Source organism: Nicotiana tabacum, chromosome 22 (assembly GCF_000715075.1).
Source record: "Nicotiana tabacum cultivar K326 chromosome 22, ASM71507v2, whole genome shotgun sequence".
NCBI classification, from domain to species: Eukaryota; Viridiplantae; Streptophyta; class Magnoliopsida; order Solanales; family Solanaceae; genus Nicotiana; species Nicotiana tabacum.
Window position 1 is genome coordinate 147,487,039 of NC_134101.1, and position 13,600 is coordinate 147,500,638.

The following is a 13,600-nucleotide window of genomic DNA, read 5'->3' on the forward strand; positions in this document are numbered from 1 at the left end:
AATCGAGGTTCAGGTAGTAGAAGTCCCAAAAAAGCATCACCTACTGGAAATAAGAAAGGATTAAATCCTTCAGCCCTAAACTTTAATCCATTCTCAAAAGGGAGTGAAGCAGCAAAGCAAGGGGTATCTAATACTCTAACTGGAAGAATGAGTGGTGAACAATTAAATGTGGAGACTACCTCACAATGGATACAAAGAGCTCTAGTTGGCAATGCTGTAGCTACTAATACATCTTATCAGGAGATTCCATCTCAAGACACAAGGGTTGATGACAATTTAGCAAAGAAGCAGAAAAAAGGAGCACATGCAGAATCAGATGCAAGTGATGATTTGTTTATAACAATAGAAAAGGTCAAGTGGACTGGTGGTAGATTATGGGAGTATAAAAAATAGAGGATTCAGAAGAAGGAGACATTCCAGATGGTATGCAAGCTGAAAGAGATTCAGATGTTGATATTGAAGAAGAGGAGCAAAGTGTATATGATGAGGCAAATATTAACAAAGAGGAGGAGCTGATCAACAAAATTAAGGAGGATCCAAAGACTATTGATGAGAACAAAGAAGGAAGGGGTGATGCAGATAATGCTAATAATGAGACAGGAATCCATATTGCTTAAACAAGGGACCCTAATACTACTGTAGTTAATCCTAAAGACATTAATGTGAAAATGGGAGATTGGGGTGGAATTGGGAAGCCTACAGTAATACCTAAAGTGACCAACATAAATACAAGAGAGAGTACCAGATCTGGAAATAAGCAGAAGGTCAAGGACCAAGTGAATGTGGAGATGATCAACATTGTTCCATTGGATAATAGTCAAATTAGGCAGCAACAGCCTGAGGATAAATCTATATTCTCTACTGTGTAGGCTAGAGAACTTGACACAGATGTCATACAAGATAAAGGAGCAGGTGAACACATGGAAAGAGCAGGCAAGGAATTTGATGAAGAGTCCACTGCTCAAAACTTCAGAAACGTAGCAAGATAAGGTGACTTATCTCCTATGCACATGGACAAAGCAACATTTGCAACAAAAGGGAGGAAGAAGACTGTGAAGGATCCAGTAAAGGAATTATCTATTGTTCCTGCAACTGGAGTACAAACAAGGAGGACACTCACAAAATTATATAACCTATAATGGATGGTCTGATATGGAATATAAGGTCTGTGAAAACCATGCAGGATTTTGAGAGGCTCATTACAATGAATAAAAAACATCACTTTGAGTTCATTGGACTCATGGAACCTAAACAACAAGCTAGGAAGCTGGAGAGGTATAGAAGAAGAATTGGATTTGCTCAGGCGATTGCAAATGTCTCCAATAAAATATGGGTGTTCATTGATGAGGTAATTGAAATTGATATTATATATGACATGGTGCAGCAGCTAACATTAAAATTATTTCACATTGAATCTCATATGGAATTTATATTGACACTGGTATATACAAAATGTGACTCTATAGAGAGGATTGAGTTGTGGGATTCATTGTATAATTTGGCAAGAAATATGTCAGTTTCATGGCTTGTTGGGGGGGACTTCAATGTAATATGAGATGAAGAGGAGAAATTTGGGGGTCTGCCAGTTTTATTGAATGAGATTGATGACTTTAGGCATTGTATAAACACCTGCAACCTCTCAGATTTAGGCTTCAAAGGGAGTATATTCACATGGTGGAATAGGAGAGCAGATGAAGAATGTATTTTTAAGAGACTTGATCGTTGCTTGGCTAATATAGAATTTCAGCAAACTTTTCCTAGATTGGAGGTTACTCATCTTCCAAAAATAGGTTCAGACCACTGCCCATTGCTTTTAAAATGTGATGTTGAAACAGCACCAGTGAGGAAAGCCTTCAGATTTCTAAACTTTTGGATCAAGCATGTCTCCTATAAAGAAGTGGTGAAAGAAAATTGGCATGCTGATTTTTATGCCAATTCGTTTATACTTTTCAATTATAAATTGAAGAAACTGAAGAAAGCATTGTCGATATGGAGCAAAGCAACATATGCGGATATATTCCAAAAGATAGCAAGCTTAGAGGAGGTTGTTTTGGTTCATGAAGTTCAATTTGAGGTTGTCCCTTCTCAAGACAATAGAGAGAGGTTACAAAAGGTGCATGCAGACATGATTAGATATCTTTCTATAGAAGAGGAGTTTTGGAAGCAAAAATCTGGAATGCAATGGTTCAAGAATGGAGAGAGGAACACAAAGTTCTTTCATACACATGTCAATGGTCGAAGAAAAAGGCTTCAGCTTAAAAGAATTCAAGACAGTACTGGTATATGGCTGGAACAAGATGAGGAAATTGCAGAGGAGGCAGTGAAATTTTTCAAGGATCAATTTACTGAAAATAATGTTCCTTTAGATTTTCGTATACTTGATCATATTCCTACACTGATATATGGGGAGCAAAATGCAGAACTGTTGAAACAGCCAAATAAAGAGGAGGTCAAGCAAGCAGTATTTGGTTTAAATGGTGAGAGTGTAGGAGGTCCTGGTGGATTTACAACCAGTTTCTATCATGCTTGCTGGGATATCATTGGACATGACATCTTTGATATGGTCAGAGCTTTCTTCAATAGACAAGAATTGCCCAAATGTGTTACTCACACTAATCTTGTCCTACTGCCTAAGAAGAAGGAGGTGACAACTTTTTCAGATTTTAGGCCATAAGCCTTAGCAACTTCACCAACAAAATCATCTCAAGAGTGATTCATGAGAGGTTAGTAGGTTTTCTGCCAAATATCATATCGGAGGAACATGCTGGATTTGTTAAGGTGAGGAGCATAGTTGAAAATGTCTTATTAACTCAAGAAATTATAACTAGCATAAGATTGAGAACAAAGGCAGGCCCTAATGTAGTTATTAAACTAGACATGACCAAGACATATGACAGGCTTTCATGGTTGCTTTTGACTAAGGTGCTAAGGAAGATGGGGTTTGGAGAGAGATTCATAGGGTTGGTGTTTGGGATTGTGTCAAACAACTGGTATTTAGTGCTAATAAATAGACAACCTTATGGTTTCCTCAAATCATCTTGAGGGGTCAAGCAAGGAAATCCTTTATCTCCTACACTTTTCATCTTGGCTGCTGAAGCTCTATCTATAGGTTTGAATGCTCTACATTTGAATCTTTATTTTTGTGGTTATGGAATGCTTAAGTGGAGTCCTAAAATCAACCAATTGGCATACACGGATGATACTATCATTTTCTCTTTATCAGATGTTACCTCTCTTAGATTAGTGATGAATGTTTTGACTGCATATGAGGCAGCTTCTAGTTAGTTGGTGAACAAGAGCAAATATGCCCTTTATATGCATCATTTGGTTGATGTGGATGTTGTCACAAAGGTTGAAAGAATCATTGGAATTGGAAGAAAAGAGTTTCCTTTCACTTATCTTGGGTGTCCTATATTCTATTCTAGGAGGAAGATGGATTATTATCAAGATTTGATCACTAAGGTTATGGATAAATTTCAAACATGGAAAGGGAAATTATTATCAATTGGTGGCAGGGCAATCTTGATTTCTCATGTTCTCCAAAGTATGCCAATTCACTTGCTTTCTGCAATGAATCCTCCACATTATGTCATTAACAAGCTTTACAAAATATTTGCACAATTTTTTTGGAGTAGTACTATATGAGGCAATAGTAGGCATTGGGATTCATGGAATACTTTGTGCATGCCTTGTGATGAAGGGGGTATTGGGTTTAGATCACTGCATGATGTATCAAGGGCTTTATTTTGTAAGTTGTGGTGGAATTTTAGAACAAAGCCAAGTTTATGGAGTTCCTTTATGTGCCAAAAGTATTGCAAAAAGCTAAATGCTATAATTGTGCCTTGGAGGAGGGGATCTCATACTTGGAGGAAAATGTTGGAGTGTAGGGATGCTATTGAGCATCAAATTACATGGCAACTGAAGATGGGCTCTTCTCTTTTTTGGTTTGATAACTGGACAGGACTAGGGGCTTTATATTTCTTAGTTCCTCCAATTTTTTTGATTGATGAAACAATTCACAATGTGTATGAAGTGGTGGAGGAAGGTGCATCGAATGTTGAGAAAATTATGGAGATTCTGTCTGAGGAGTTTGTTGTGCACATTCTGGAGAAAATTAAGCCTCCAGTTATGGAGAACACTTTAGATGTACCATACTGGATGCTTGAGACTCGTGGTAATTTTCAGTGGCGGAGGCAGGATCTTGACGATGGGGGTTCAAAAAAAATTGTATCTAGTGGAGATTGAACTCATGACCTTATGTATATTTTAAACTCCCTTGACCACTAAACTATATTTTTAGATTGTGTTAAGGGGGTTCAAAACTTAATATATAGAGACTGATTTTGCCTTATATATACAGTATATTTTTTCGGCGAAGGGGGTTCGGGTGAACTCCCTTGCCCCCCCTAAATCCGCCCCTGGTAATTTTAGTGTAAAGTCTGCATGGGAGTATTTAAGGAGGAGAAATAATCCAAGACTTGCATACAAAATGATATGGGTAAAGGGATTACCTTTCAAGATCTCATTCTTCATGTGGAAAGTGTGAAAAAATAAACTTCCTCTTGATGATTTCATGACGCGATTGGGATATTTTATGCCTTCAAGATGTTGGTGTTGTATTGAGCCAAAAGAAGAATCTTTGATACATTTGTTCTTCACATCACAGGCTGCCAAGACAGTATGGAAATATTTCCTATCTAGAGCTGGGATACGATTGGAGGGATTGACATTGCATCAGGCGATCACTAGCTGTTGTACAGTTCAGGTGCTGCCCAGAATTAAGCCAATTATGCAAGCCCTTCCTTCTTGCATTATATGGGAACTGTCGAAAAGGAGAAACAACTTTAAACATGGGGAAGTAGTCTCAATCAGTTGGGTTATTTACCAGGTATCCTCTTCTCTTCAAGCTCTTGTAAGAGTAAGGAAGCCAGGCTTACTAATGTTCCTCATAAGTGGCAAGATCGGTTAACAATGCTGGAAAACTATACTCCTAGGCTGAAGTATGACAAGGTGATTGGGGAGTTGCCTATAGTGGGTTGGGTGAAGGTAAATACTGATGGTGCCTCGAGGGGGAATCCAGGGAGGAGCTCAATTGGTTTGTGTATAAGAAATAATGATAGAGATTTAGTATATGCTCTTGGAAGGGAGATCAATGCTACAACAAATACAGAAGCTGAAACAGTTGCAATTCTGGAGGCTTTAAGGATTTGTAGTGCTCACAATTACATGCAAGTATGGCTTCAAACAGACTCTTTGCTCTTGAAGAATATAGTTGAAGGATTGTGGAAGCCTCCTTGGTGTATTGTGGAACAAGTGGAGGAGATTTGGCAGCTCTTGGGCAGGGATAATTTTAAAGTCTCACATATTTTCAGGGAAGGGAATAAACTGGCGGATCATCTTGCAAACTATGCTTTGGATGTATGAGAGATTGAATGTCATGGCTATTGGCATTTAGATTCAATTGGGAGAAGAATAGTTAATGAAGACAAACTCCAGTGTCCTTATTTGAGGGTGAAAGTAGCAAGGAAGTAAGGTGTAAGGTGGCAAGGTGGGAGGGAGTAAAGAAGCATCATGTACAAATACTGTGGGAGGAGTACATGGTGAGACTAGTTTTAGCTAACAAATTTTTCTTTTTTGCTGGTCAATTTTCAGCACCTAAAATTTGCCTTTCGATGGAATTTCAAATGGTGGTGTTAGTGCTTTGCACTCAAACCATTGAAAGGACAACAAAGGCAAGCATAGATGTTGATGCAAAGCAGGGCAATCTCCTGCACAGTTTAAGAAGCAGCAAAAGTTTTTTGAAAAAAATAGAAGCAAAGGTGGATATAATGCCTAGAATGTTTAAGCGAAATGGGCAAGGTGGGCTAGGTGTTAGAGGAGGAAGTAATGTGATCTCAATGGATACAGGGAGTCAGGCAATAGTGAGTGTAATACAACAAGGCAGGAGTAGTAGGGAGATAAAATTTAGAAGCAACAATCAATATGTCACTCAGGTAGGAAAATTCTTTGAAAGTCAAGGTAAGGAGTTGGAATGGTAAATCTGGTACAAAGGAGCTACTGATTTAGTTGGAGAGGAAAAGAAATGATGAGTAAGGAGGCAGAGAAAAGGGATGGGAACTTGATGGGAAATGTGACATTCAAGCAGGACCAACACTCTCAAATCCTTTTAGAGGAGATGGTGTTGATCAATTTTTTCACTAACATCGTGTTTTTTTGCAGGAGACGTTGATGTACTCATGCCTTGTCATTTAATACGACTTCTATGGGCGGTATTAGTACTTGGTACTCATTCCCTTGAAGAAGAAACGGTGGCAAGCACAAGCATGAGAAAGCAATTTTGGATAGCTCCTTTCATAAGCCTGGGTAAACTCTGGTTTTGGCGCGTAATTCTGGGCAAATTGGCTCATCATGGGCTCAAACCCATAGTGCATCAACATATTATATTTCATGAGCTATCACCAGATGCAAGAAGTTCAATAGTAGGTAAAGGGACAGTACACGAAAATGGAGCCAAGAATGACATAGCTGGAATCCACATTAGCAGCATGTCTCACTTGGAAAATTCATACGGAGAATCTGGGCTAAGATGGGGTTAACACTCTCACATGGCAAGCTTCTAGGATACTTCAGGATGATTCTTGGTCAAGGATTGCACAGAAAAATCACAGGATACCACGTGCATCTGATGGCAAAAGTTATGCAATTTTTTGACAAATGTACACTCTATATCTGATGGTTTTGTTTTTGATGGGGTACAATGCTTCATGACTCATACAAGGAAATATACATTTTTGGCTATTCTGGGCAGTGGCTAACCAAGAGAAAAATCAATTTCAACGTCAACACAAACAAAGAGGATATGCGTGCAAAAACTAGGCAGCGGATATTCATTCAGCAGGTTATTTGTGTAAGGCATGGAAAATACAGCTGATGATGCAGCTTTATGGGCTTGAGGGACTAATTCTTAGATGCATAAATTATACTAGATCACATGTTATATCAAGGTTGAGCATAAAACTCAACATTGATAATAGTGTGAGCACGTGATTTTTGCCCTACATGAAATACTCCTATAAAATCAAAGAAAATAGAGTTTTTCTTAATTATTTGCCATTTTTAGGAATTTTTGTAGATTTTTATTAATTGTTTGCATTTTTCCTGCATGTTTAATTTTTATTTTAATCATGAAAAAATACCAAAATATCATGCATTGCATTTAGGATTTGTTTTTACATTTTTAAAATTAACCAGTAATTATTTGTTTTATAAAAATTAAAAATCACAAAAATTGCTTCATTTTTACACTTTTTTCCTTTTATTGATTTTTTCTCTTTTAATTTAGGATTAAGTAGCTTTTATAATTTTTATAATTATCTTAATTTCACATGTTTAGATAATCTAGGATTTTAATTTTAAGATTTTTAAAATCAAAGAAAAGAAAAATAAAAAAAAGATTTTTGATTTAGTCTTCCTATCCCAAAGTTAATTAGCCCAAATTCGTGACTCAAATCCCTTCAACTCCAAAAACATTGAGGCCATACCCTTCCCCCATTTGACCTAACCTAATTCTTACCCCTATATAATAATGTTAAGTCCTAAAATAAAGACCTAGACAGATTCCTAACCCCATTCCCAACGGCGCTCCCCTCAACAGACAAAAATCAGACCCTCCGCCCCTTTTACTTTCTCTCTGCCTCATAGGAAAAGAAGAAGAAACCAAATCAGTTGGATTGAAATCCAACGTTAACAGCAAAATGCTTCATAGATTGAAATCCAAAATCAATTCACGTTGAAATCCCTTAACACTTCCGCCTAATTGAAATCTCCCTAAATCTCCTTTCAAGTACTGCTGAAGCATCAATCTCCCTAATTGAACCGGTGACTTGGGACATCATAAATTATCCCAAGTGGCGACTCTGAATTTAATAAATAAATAATCTCGTTTCAATTGTCACTTTAAGTTGGAAAAAACTCCTTTATATACCCCTTCATGGGGGTGTAGGAAAAAGGAGGTGTGACAAATAGGACTTGTGTAGTTTTCATTTTTTATTTTGTTCATTGCTTAGGATTTCCTCATGACATTGTTTCTTTTAATTTTCTATATATATATATAAAAACTAGCTAGGCACTGCCTAGTGGATTTGCTAAAAGAAATATTATAGGCCACCAGAAAAAAAAAGAAAAAAGAAAAGAAAAAGATAATCCTCAAAGTGGTGGCAGCTATTAAAAGAAAAAGTGTGCTTAAAGAAAAAAAATAAGGGGCTAACACAATAATGTAATGCAATAATGTAATGGTGTAAGGAAGATGTGACAAAGTTAAGAGCTTAAAAGTACACAATGTAGTGGAGTGCTTAGGGAGGTGTAGTCACTATACCCAGATGTATCTTACCTGTCCCGCAGCCAACATTACAATCAAATAAAGTCCTATTTGATTCTTGACCGAATGAGCTCGATTAATCGAGTATTACACTACGAGCAAGCCTATGGTGTGTTGTTTGTGGCATAAGAATTTGTTCTGAGGGTGAGTGAAATGTTGTATTCGAATTCCTCAGTGTGTGGTTTGTAAACGATATAAGTCTCTTTTGTAATGAGTAGGTGTTGATATCAACTTTTTCCTTATATATTTCAATATGCAAAATAACTTCACAATATCATATATAAGCATGTCCAAGGGTTTTATTATTTTTTCCATAATTTTAAGGTTTTAAATTGATTTATTTTATCCCTTTTTATCCATAAAATCCCCAATAATTATTTCCAAAATTATTGTTTTGATAATTCATCTATTTAATTTCTATATTTATGCCAAAATATGGCTAAGATAATTTTTATATATTTTTTATAATTACATTTAGTATTTTTAAAGCTAAATTGCACATAATTGTAATATTAGCCCTTTTAAGATTTAATTATGTTTTATATGCATAAAATTGGATCATGTATTTTTAAATTGCTAATTATGTATTATAAATCATTTCAGCATCTTAAATTATTTTTCAAAAAATATTTACTATTTTTTATAAATTAAATAGAGAAAAACTGGCTATTTAACTTATAGCCAAATTGGCTTTCAATTCTAGCCTAAATCCAACGGACCCCCAACCCAATTAAAAACCCACCGGACCCAAGCCCAAACCAAAATCATACCCGACCCAATATCCCCATCCAATCCTGACAGTTGATCATTTTGATCAACGGTCCACAACCCACCTTCCTAAATTAAACCTAAACGACCCCCACCTAAACCCTCTCATTCACTCATTCACCCTCTGCCGTTACATCTCTCAATTCTCTCATCTCTCTCTGAAACGCTCCACCTGCTGGGCCATTTCCTCTCTTCTCCGGCTATCTCCCTGCCGGAATCCATGGTGGTCTCGCCACCTACCAGCGTTATGGTTCCCTTTTGAATGTGTGTCATCGTTTTGAGGCCTTCAAGTGAACCAGAGGCGGTTTACTTGCCTCTCATGGTTTCTCATGCCATTTTCCGACCATCCATGGCCGTTCGAGTAAGATCCATGACTTTTCCGGCTAAAACCGGTAATATTTTAAGGATTTCTCACCTTCTCTGGGTTCTCCGAAACCCTAACTCTAAAGATTTTTCGATTTTCTTTTAGATCTGTCTTAGATCTGTATATATTATGAGCTTTGTTGTTTTCCTCAAAGGTTTTTCCTGATTTTTTCCAAAGTGCCTCTTCGTCTTCAAGATTAGGGTTTCTTAACCCCCTTTTAAATAACTTCTCCTCTGATTTTCAGTATTATCATATGATTTCACTATGTTTAAATGGTTTACTTATGTTTTTCTTCTACCTGATTCATCATGTTGAAAACCCTAATTATTTTGGTTTATCCGGGGTTCTGGAACTGTCTTTGCTTACCTGATTTGTATGTATACCTGTTTTGATTGATTTCTTTATGATTAAAGCTTTTTCTTTGTTTATCTTGACTGGTTCTAAGTTCTTACTGCTTTTTAACTTAAAATCTCTAATTTCTTTCTTCACTTGAGTCTTAAAGGTTTTCTTTACTTGTTTCTGTGGGTTGGCCTGATCTTTTTTACCTGTTTCTGTGTGTTAGATTGGTTTCTTCACTCTGGCTCTATGTGTTAGCCATGACTATCTGACTTTATTAAGTTTCTGTTGATTACCATGCTTCGAGTGGGTTCCTTTTGCTACTGAGTCCTTAGCCTACTCGTGTCACTTCTGTATGATTGTGTTCATCTAGTTTGTTCATCTCTTGCTTCTTTTTGTCGATATGGCTGACCTTGAATGTCTGATACGCCTGTTCATTCTTCTCTATTTATATGTCGAAGTACAAAATCATGACTCCCTCTTAATTGATCCTGATTTCCTTAAATTACGTTTGATTGCAAAGTTTTCTTATAAACCCTTAAAATTTTACTTGTTAGTTTAAGTTGATAGATTTCATTTCCATATTTGTTGTGGTGCTTCATTCTTATTGAATCCTTTCCTCAAATTAGTATATTCTGTACTTAGACTCAATCATATGCTCTATACTTTTACTACCACTTATAGGGTAAAAACCAATCTTTCTCAACTGATTTTCTTTCCTTGGTTATCCCTGTTGGTATCCGTTTAAGTTGTAATTCCTTGATTAAAGGGGAGTACTTGTATTAATTGGATTCTAATTTTGATTACTTCCATAATTGTGCTAAACATTTACTTGTTACCTTATTTTCTATCTATTTTCAAAGCTATAAATACCCTAAGTCTTTCATTAACAAGACACGAGACTTGGCTTTCAAAAACCCCTCTCTTATTTAAAAACAATTTTGTGTTATTCTGCTACTATTGGCCGGCTGCAAGCCAAGGCTAATCATCTGTAAACTTTGGTTCTTTCATTTTGTTCACCTCTATCTTCACTGGTATGTCCTAGTTTATTTTAAAGCCTCAACAACATGTTTCTATTCCTGCTTCAGTTTCTTTTATTTCTGGCCAGCTTTTACTTGTGGTTTTGTTTTGAAGTTTGTATCCAAGCATGTTGATACGATTCCCCTCCCTTTAAATTCATGTGATTCAAAGCATGCCTGGACGATTGTATTCTTTTACCTACTGTGCACTTACCATGTTGTGAATCCCATATCCCTCCTCTATGTGTTCATGACTGGTTTGTGATTATGCCAGTGTCCAACTATCCCCGAGCATGTCCCTACCAGTCCTAATACTCCTACTGGGGTCAGATGTCTATGGTCAATATATATGTATCCCCAAACCCCCTTTTACCCTATGTGTGATTACTGGATACATTCACTTGCTGTGTATGGTCTTACCCTGAAGGGTTTGAACTCTGTCTTACTAATACAACTTGTTTCAACCATCTCTGCTATTAATTGCTTTCAAAATGGACCTGTCAGTCCAGTTTTTAAACAAACTCCTTTCAAACATGTGCCTGCACTTTCACTATACTCTTAGACCACTAGGTTCTGCCCCTTTTGTGTGAGCCTTGCCTTGGGACCCTTGAGCTCCCTCTGAACTTGGACACATGAAAGCTGGCCTTTCCACACTGCACTTACTCTGTCTTGGCTATAAAATCTGGGTGTGAGCACCGCCCGGGATCCCTTGAGGTCCTTAGGGAACTCTGGCACACCTAGATATGAGGAAAAGCTATGAAACAATCTTGGCACTTGAGGTGATTGATTACATAACTCAGAGAGGAAGTCCTAATCATACCTTCTATAGTGTAACTTCTTATTTTTCATTGCTACTTATGTAATTCATTTCAATGTTGGTCTGTAATAACTTATTGTAAACAAGTATTGGGGTTGGCTATTGAAAAGGGATGGGGAAAATATGCATGTTATAGTTGTTAAGGGTAGAAAACATGTTATTAGGTTTATATTCCTAATTGCGCAATAGAAACTATGCTTAGGGTTCATACATGCATTAGAAATCATGCTCTTAGGTCCCATGTTTCATGCTTAACACCTCATCCGTTACTAATCCATATTTTATGTCTATCACTTAGAAATACTGTTCCTAGGACGATAACAACATTGGCATAAAAGTTGTTACTCTTGTACTTTTAGAAATCATACTTCAATAATTTTGCAACTCTTGTGTGCATTTAGAAATCATGCCTTAGTACTTCTGTTTTTTAACAATCCTGTCATCTGCATGTGTATATTAGATATCATGTTCTAGGATCCTGTACGCATTTTTAAAGATGCCTAGTTAATTACTAATTCATGAAAAGGTAATAAAAATAATCTCACATTGTGATGTTTTCTGAATAAAGCTGGTAATAATCTCTTCATTCGTATCAACTAGAACAACATGTTCTTATGATAAAATAATTTCCAAACTATTTTCTTAATAACCTAGGTAATTGTTGCATGTTATTTTACGCCTAGGCAATCCTTAGGCAATTATCTTTAATAAAACCAGAACTGTCTTTATTTAACTATCAGCCTGTTAAAATTAGTAGGCAAGCCTGATTCGGACTTCTTTTCTGAGTCACGTAATAAATCTGGTTCTGTTGTTATCACTTAGATACCATGATTATGATCTGAATTCATACCTTATCTGTGTGTGAGTCGTGCTGTCTATGTGCATTACTTGTGGAGGTATATCTAAGCCTTCCATCTATTTTTTGTGTTTTCCCCCTAAATGCAGTCATACTTGTTAATTATATGTCGTCTTAGTATTTTGCTTTTAAACTTAAGGGTCTGCCTAGAACCTCCTTTTATAGGATAGGAGTCCTAAATTCCTTCGAGACTGATAGGAAGAGACGAGTAACAGCATGCAATAGGGGTCGAGACTAACCCTCGCTTTAATTACCTTCGCAGGGCGGGAAAGGGTAGATATGGATATGATGACCGGTGCGTTAATACCACGTGTAGCCCCTCTTTGAGGAGTGTCATACCGGGTAGTGCATTGATGTGATCCATATTATAAACAAACCTAGGACACCCTCTTTACATTTACGAATATGCTTAGATTATAATTCTTTTCAAAATCTTGCTTTTTATTAACTGCTTTCCAAATATATGTGTTCTTAAACTTAAATCCCCTACTATTTAAGTCATACTTGTTTGTTTGCTACTTGTACAAATTCACAAAAAAAATGTTTGGCCGGGAACCAAACTAGTGGATCCTTAGGGGTGCCTAACACCTTCCATTTAGGATAATTTCAAACCCTTACCCTATATCTGGTTACCAAACGTAGTTACAAATGAACCCTATAGGTGCCCTAACGCACCTTTAAAATCGCTATGTGGCGACTCTCCAAAAATGCAACCCCCTTCCCGAAAGGAAAGAGTTGTCCCAACCAAAAATGTCATAAACCCGATCCTGCGAGGGAAAAAAGGGGGCGCGACAATAGGCACATGATTCATGAAGGGAAGGTAAGTCTGGACCTCTGACTAAGAGTAGGAGAGCTGTTTAGGGGTATTGCATGGCAAGAAAGGAGTCCACTCTTGAGGCAAGGAGGTTGCGCTGAAGTAGTCTATCCATGTGAACTATTCTTGGTATAGGGAGTAGGGAAGTGACCCAATGATGATTAGGCCTATAGAGTGTGGTTTGTTGCTAGAAAACTAGCAATGATTTAAGTGTGGGGTGTTGATAGTAAGCTATATAGATGCTATTTA

The 13,600-nt window shown here is 36.9% G+C and overlaps 2 protein-coding genes across 2 annotated transcripts; both read left to right on the forward strand.

Annotated features, from left to right (window-relative positions):
• Positions 1-1,010: 1,010 nt before the first annotated feature.
• Positions 1,011-2,674, forward strand: LOC142176101 (uncharacterized). Its single transcript, XM_075243169.1, has 3 exons — positions 1,011-1,097; positions 1,184-1,348; positions 1,748-2,674. Exons 1-3 carry the CDS (start codon positions 1,011-1,013, stop codon positions 2,672-2,674), a joined length of 1,179 nt encoding a protein of 392 aa, XP_075099270.1.
• Positions 2,675-4,971: 2,297 nt separating this feature from the next.
• On the forward strand, positions 4,972-5,424 carry LOC107793125 (uncharacterized). Its single transcript, XM_016615407.1, has one exon. It carries the CDS (start codon positions 4,972-4,974, stop codon positions 5,422-5,424), a length of 453 nt encoding a protein of 150 aa, XP_016470893.1.
• Positions 5,425-13,600: the final 8,176 nt, after the last annotated feature.

Excerpts from the sequence above, each read along its gene's own strand:
- LOC142176101 (XM_075243169.1), top strand. The coding sequence starts at position 1,011 with ATGGACAAAGCAACATTTGCAACAAAAGGGAGGAAGAAGACTGTGAAG. Across the intron at positions 1,098-1,183 it reads CTATTGTTCCTGCAACTGGA|GATTTTGAGAGGCTCATTAC; the intron begins GTACAAACAAGG and ends AAAACCATGCAG. Across the intron at positions 1,349-1,747 it reads TATGGGTGTTCATTGATGAG|CAAACTTTTCCTAGATTGGA; the intron begins GTAATTGAAATT and ends ATAGAATTTCAG.
- LOC107793125 (XM_016615407.1), top strand. The coding sequence starts at position 4,972 with ATGCTGGAAAACTATACTCCTAGGCTGAAGTATGACAAGGTGATTGGG.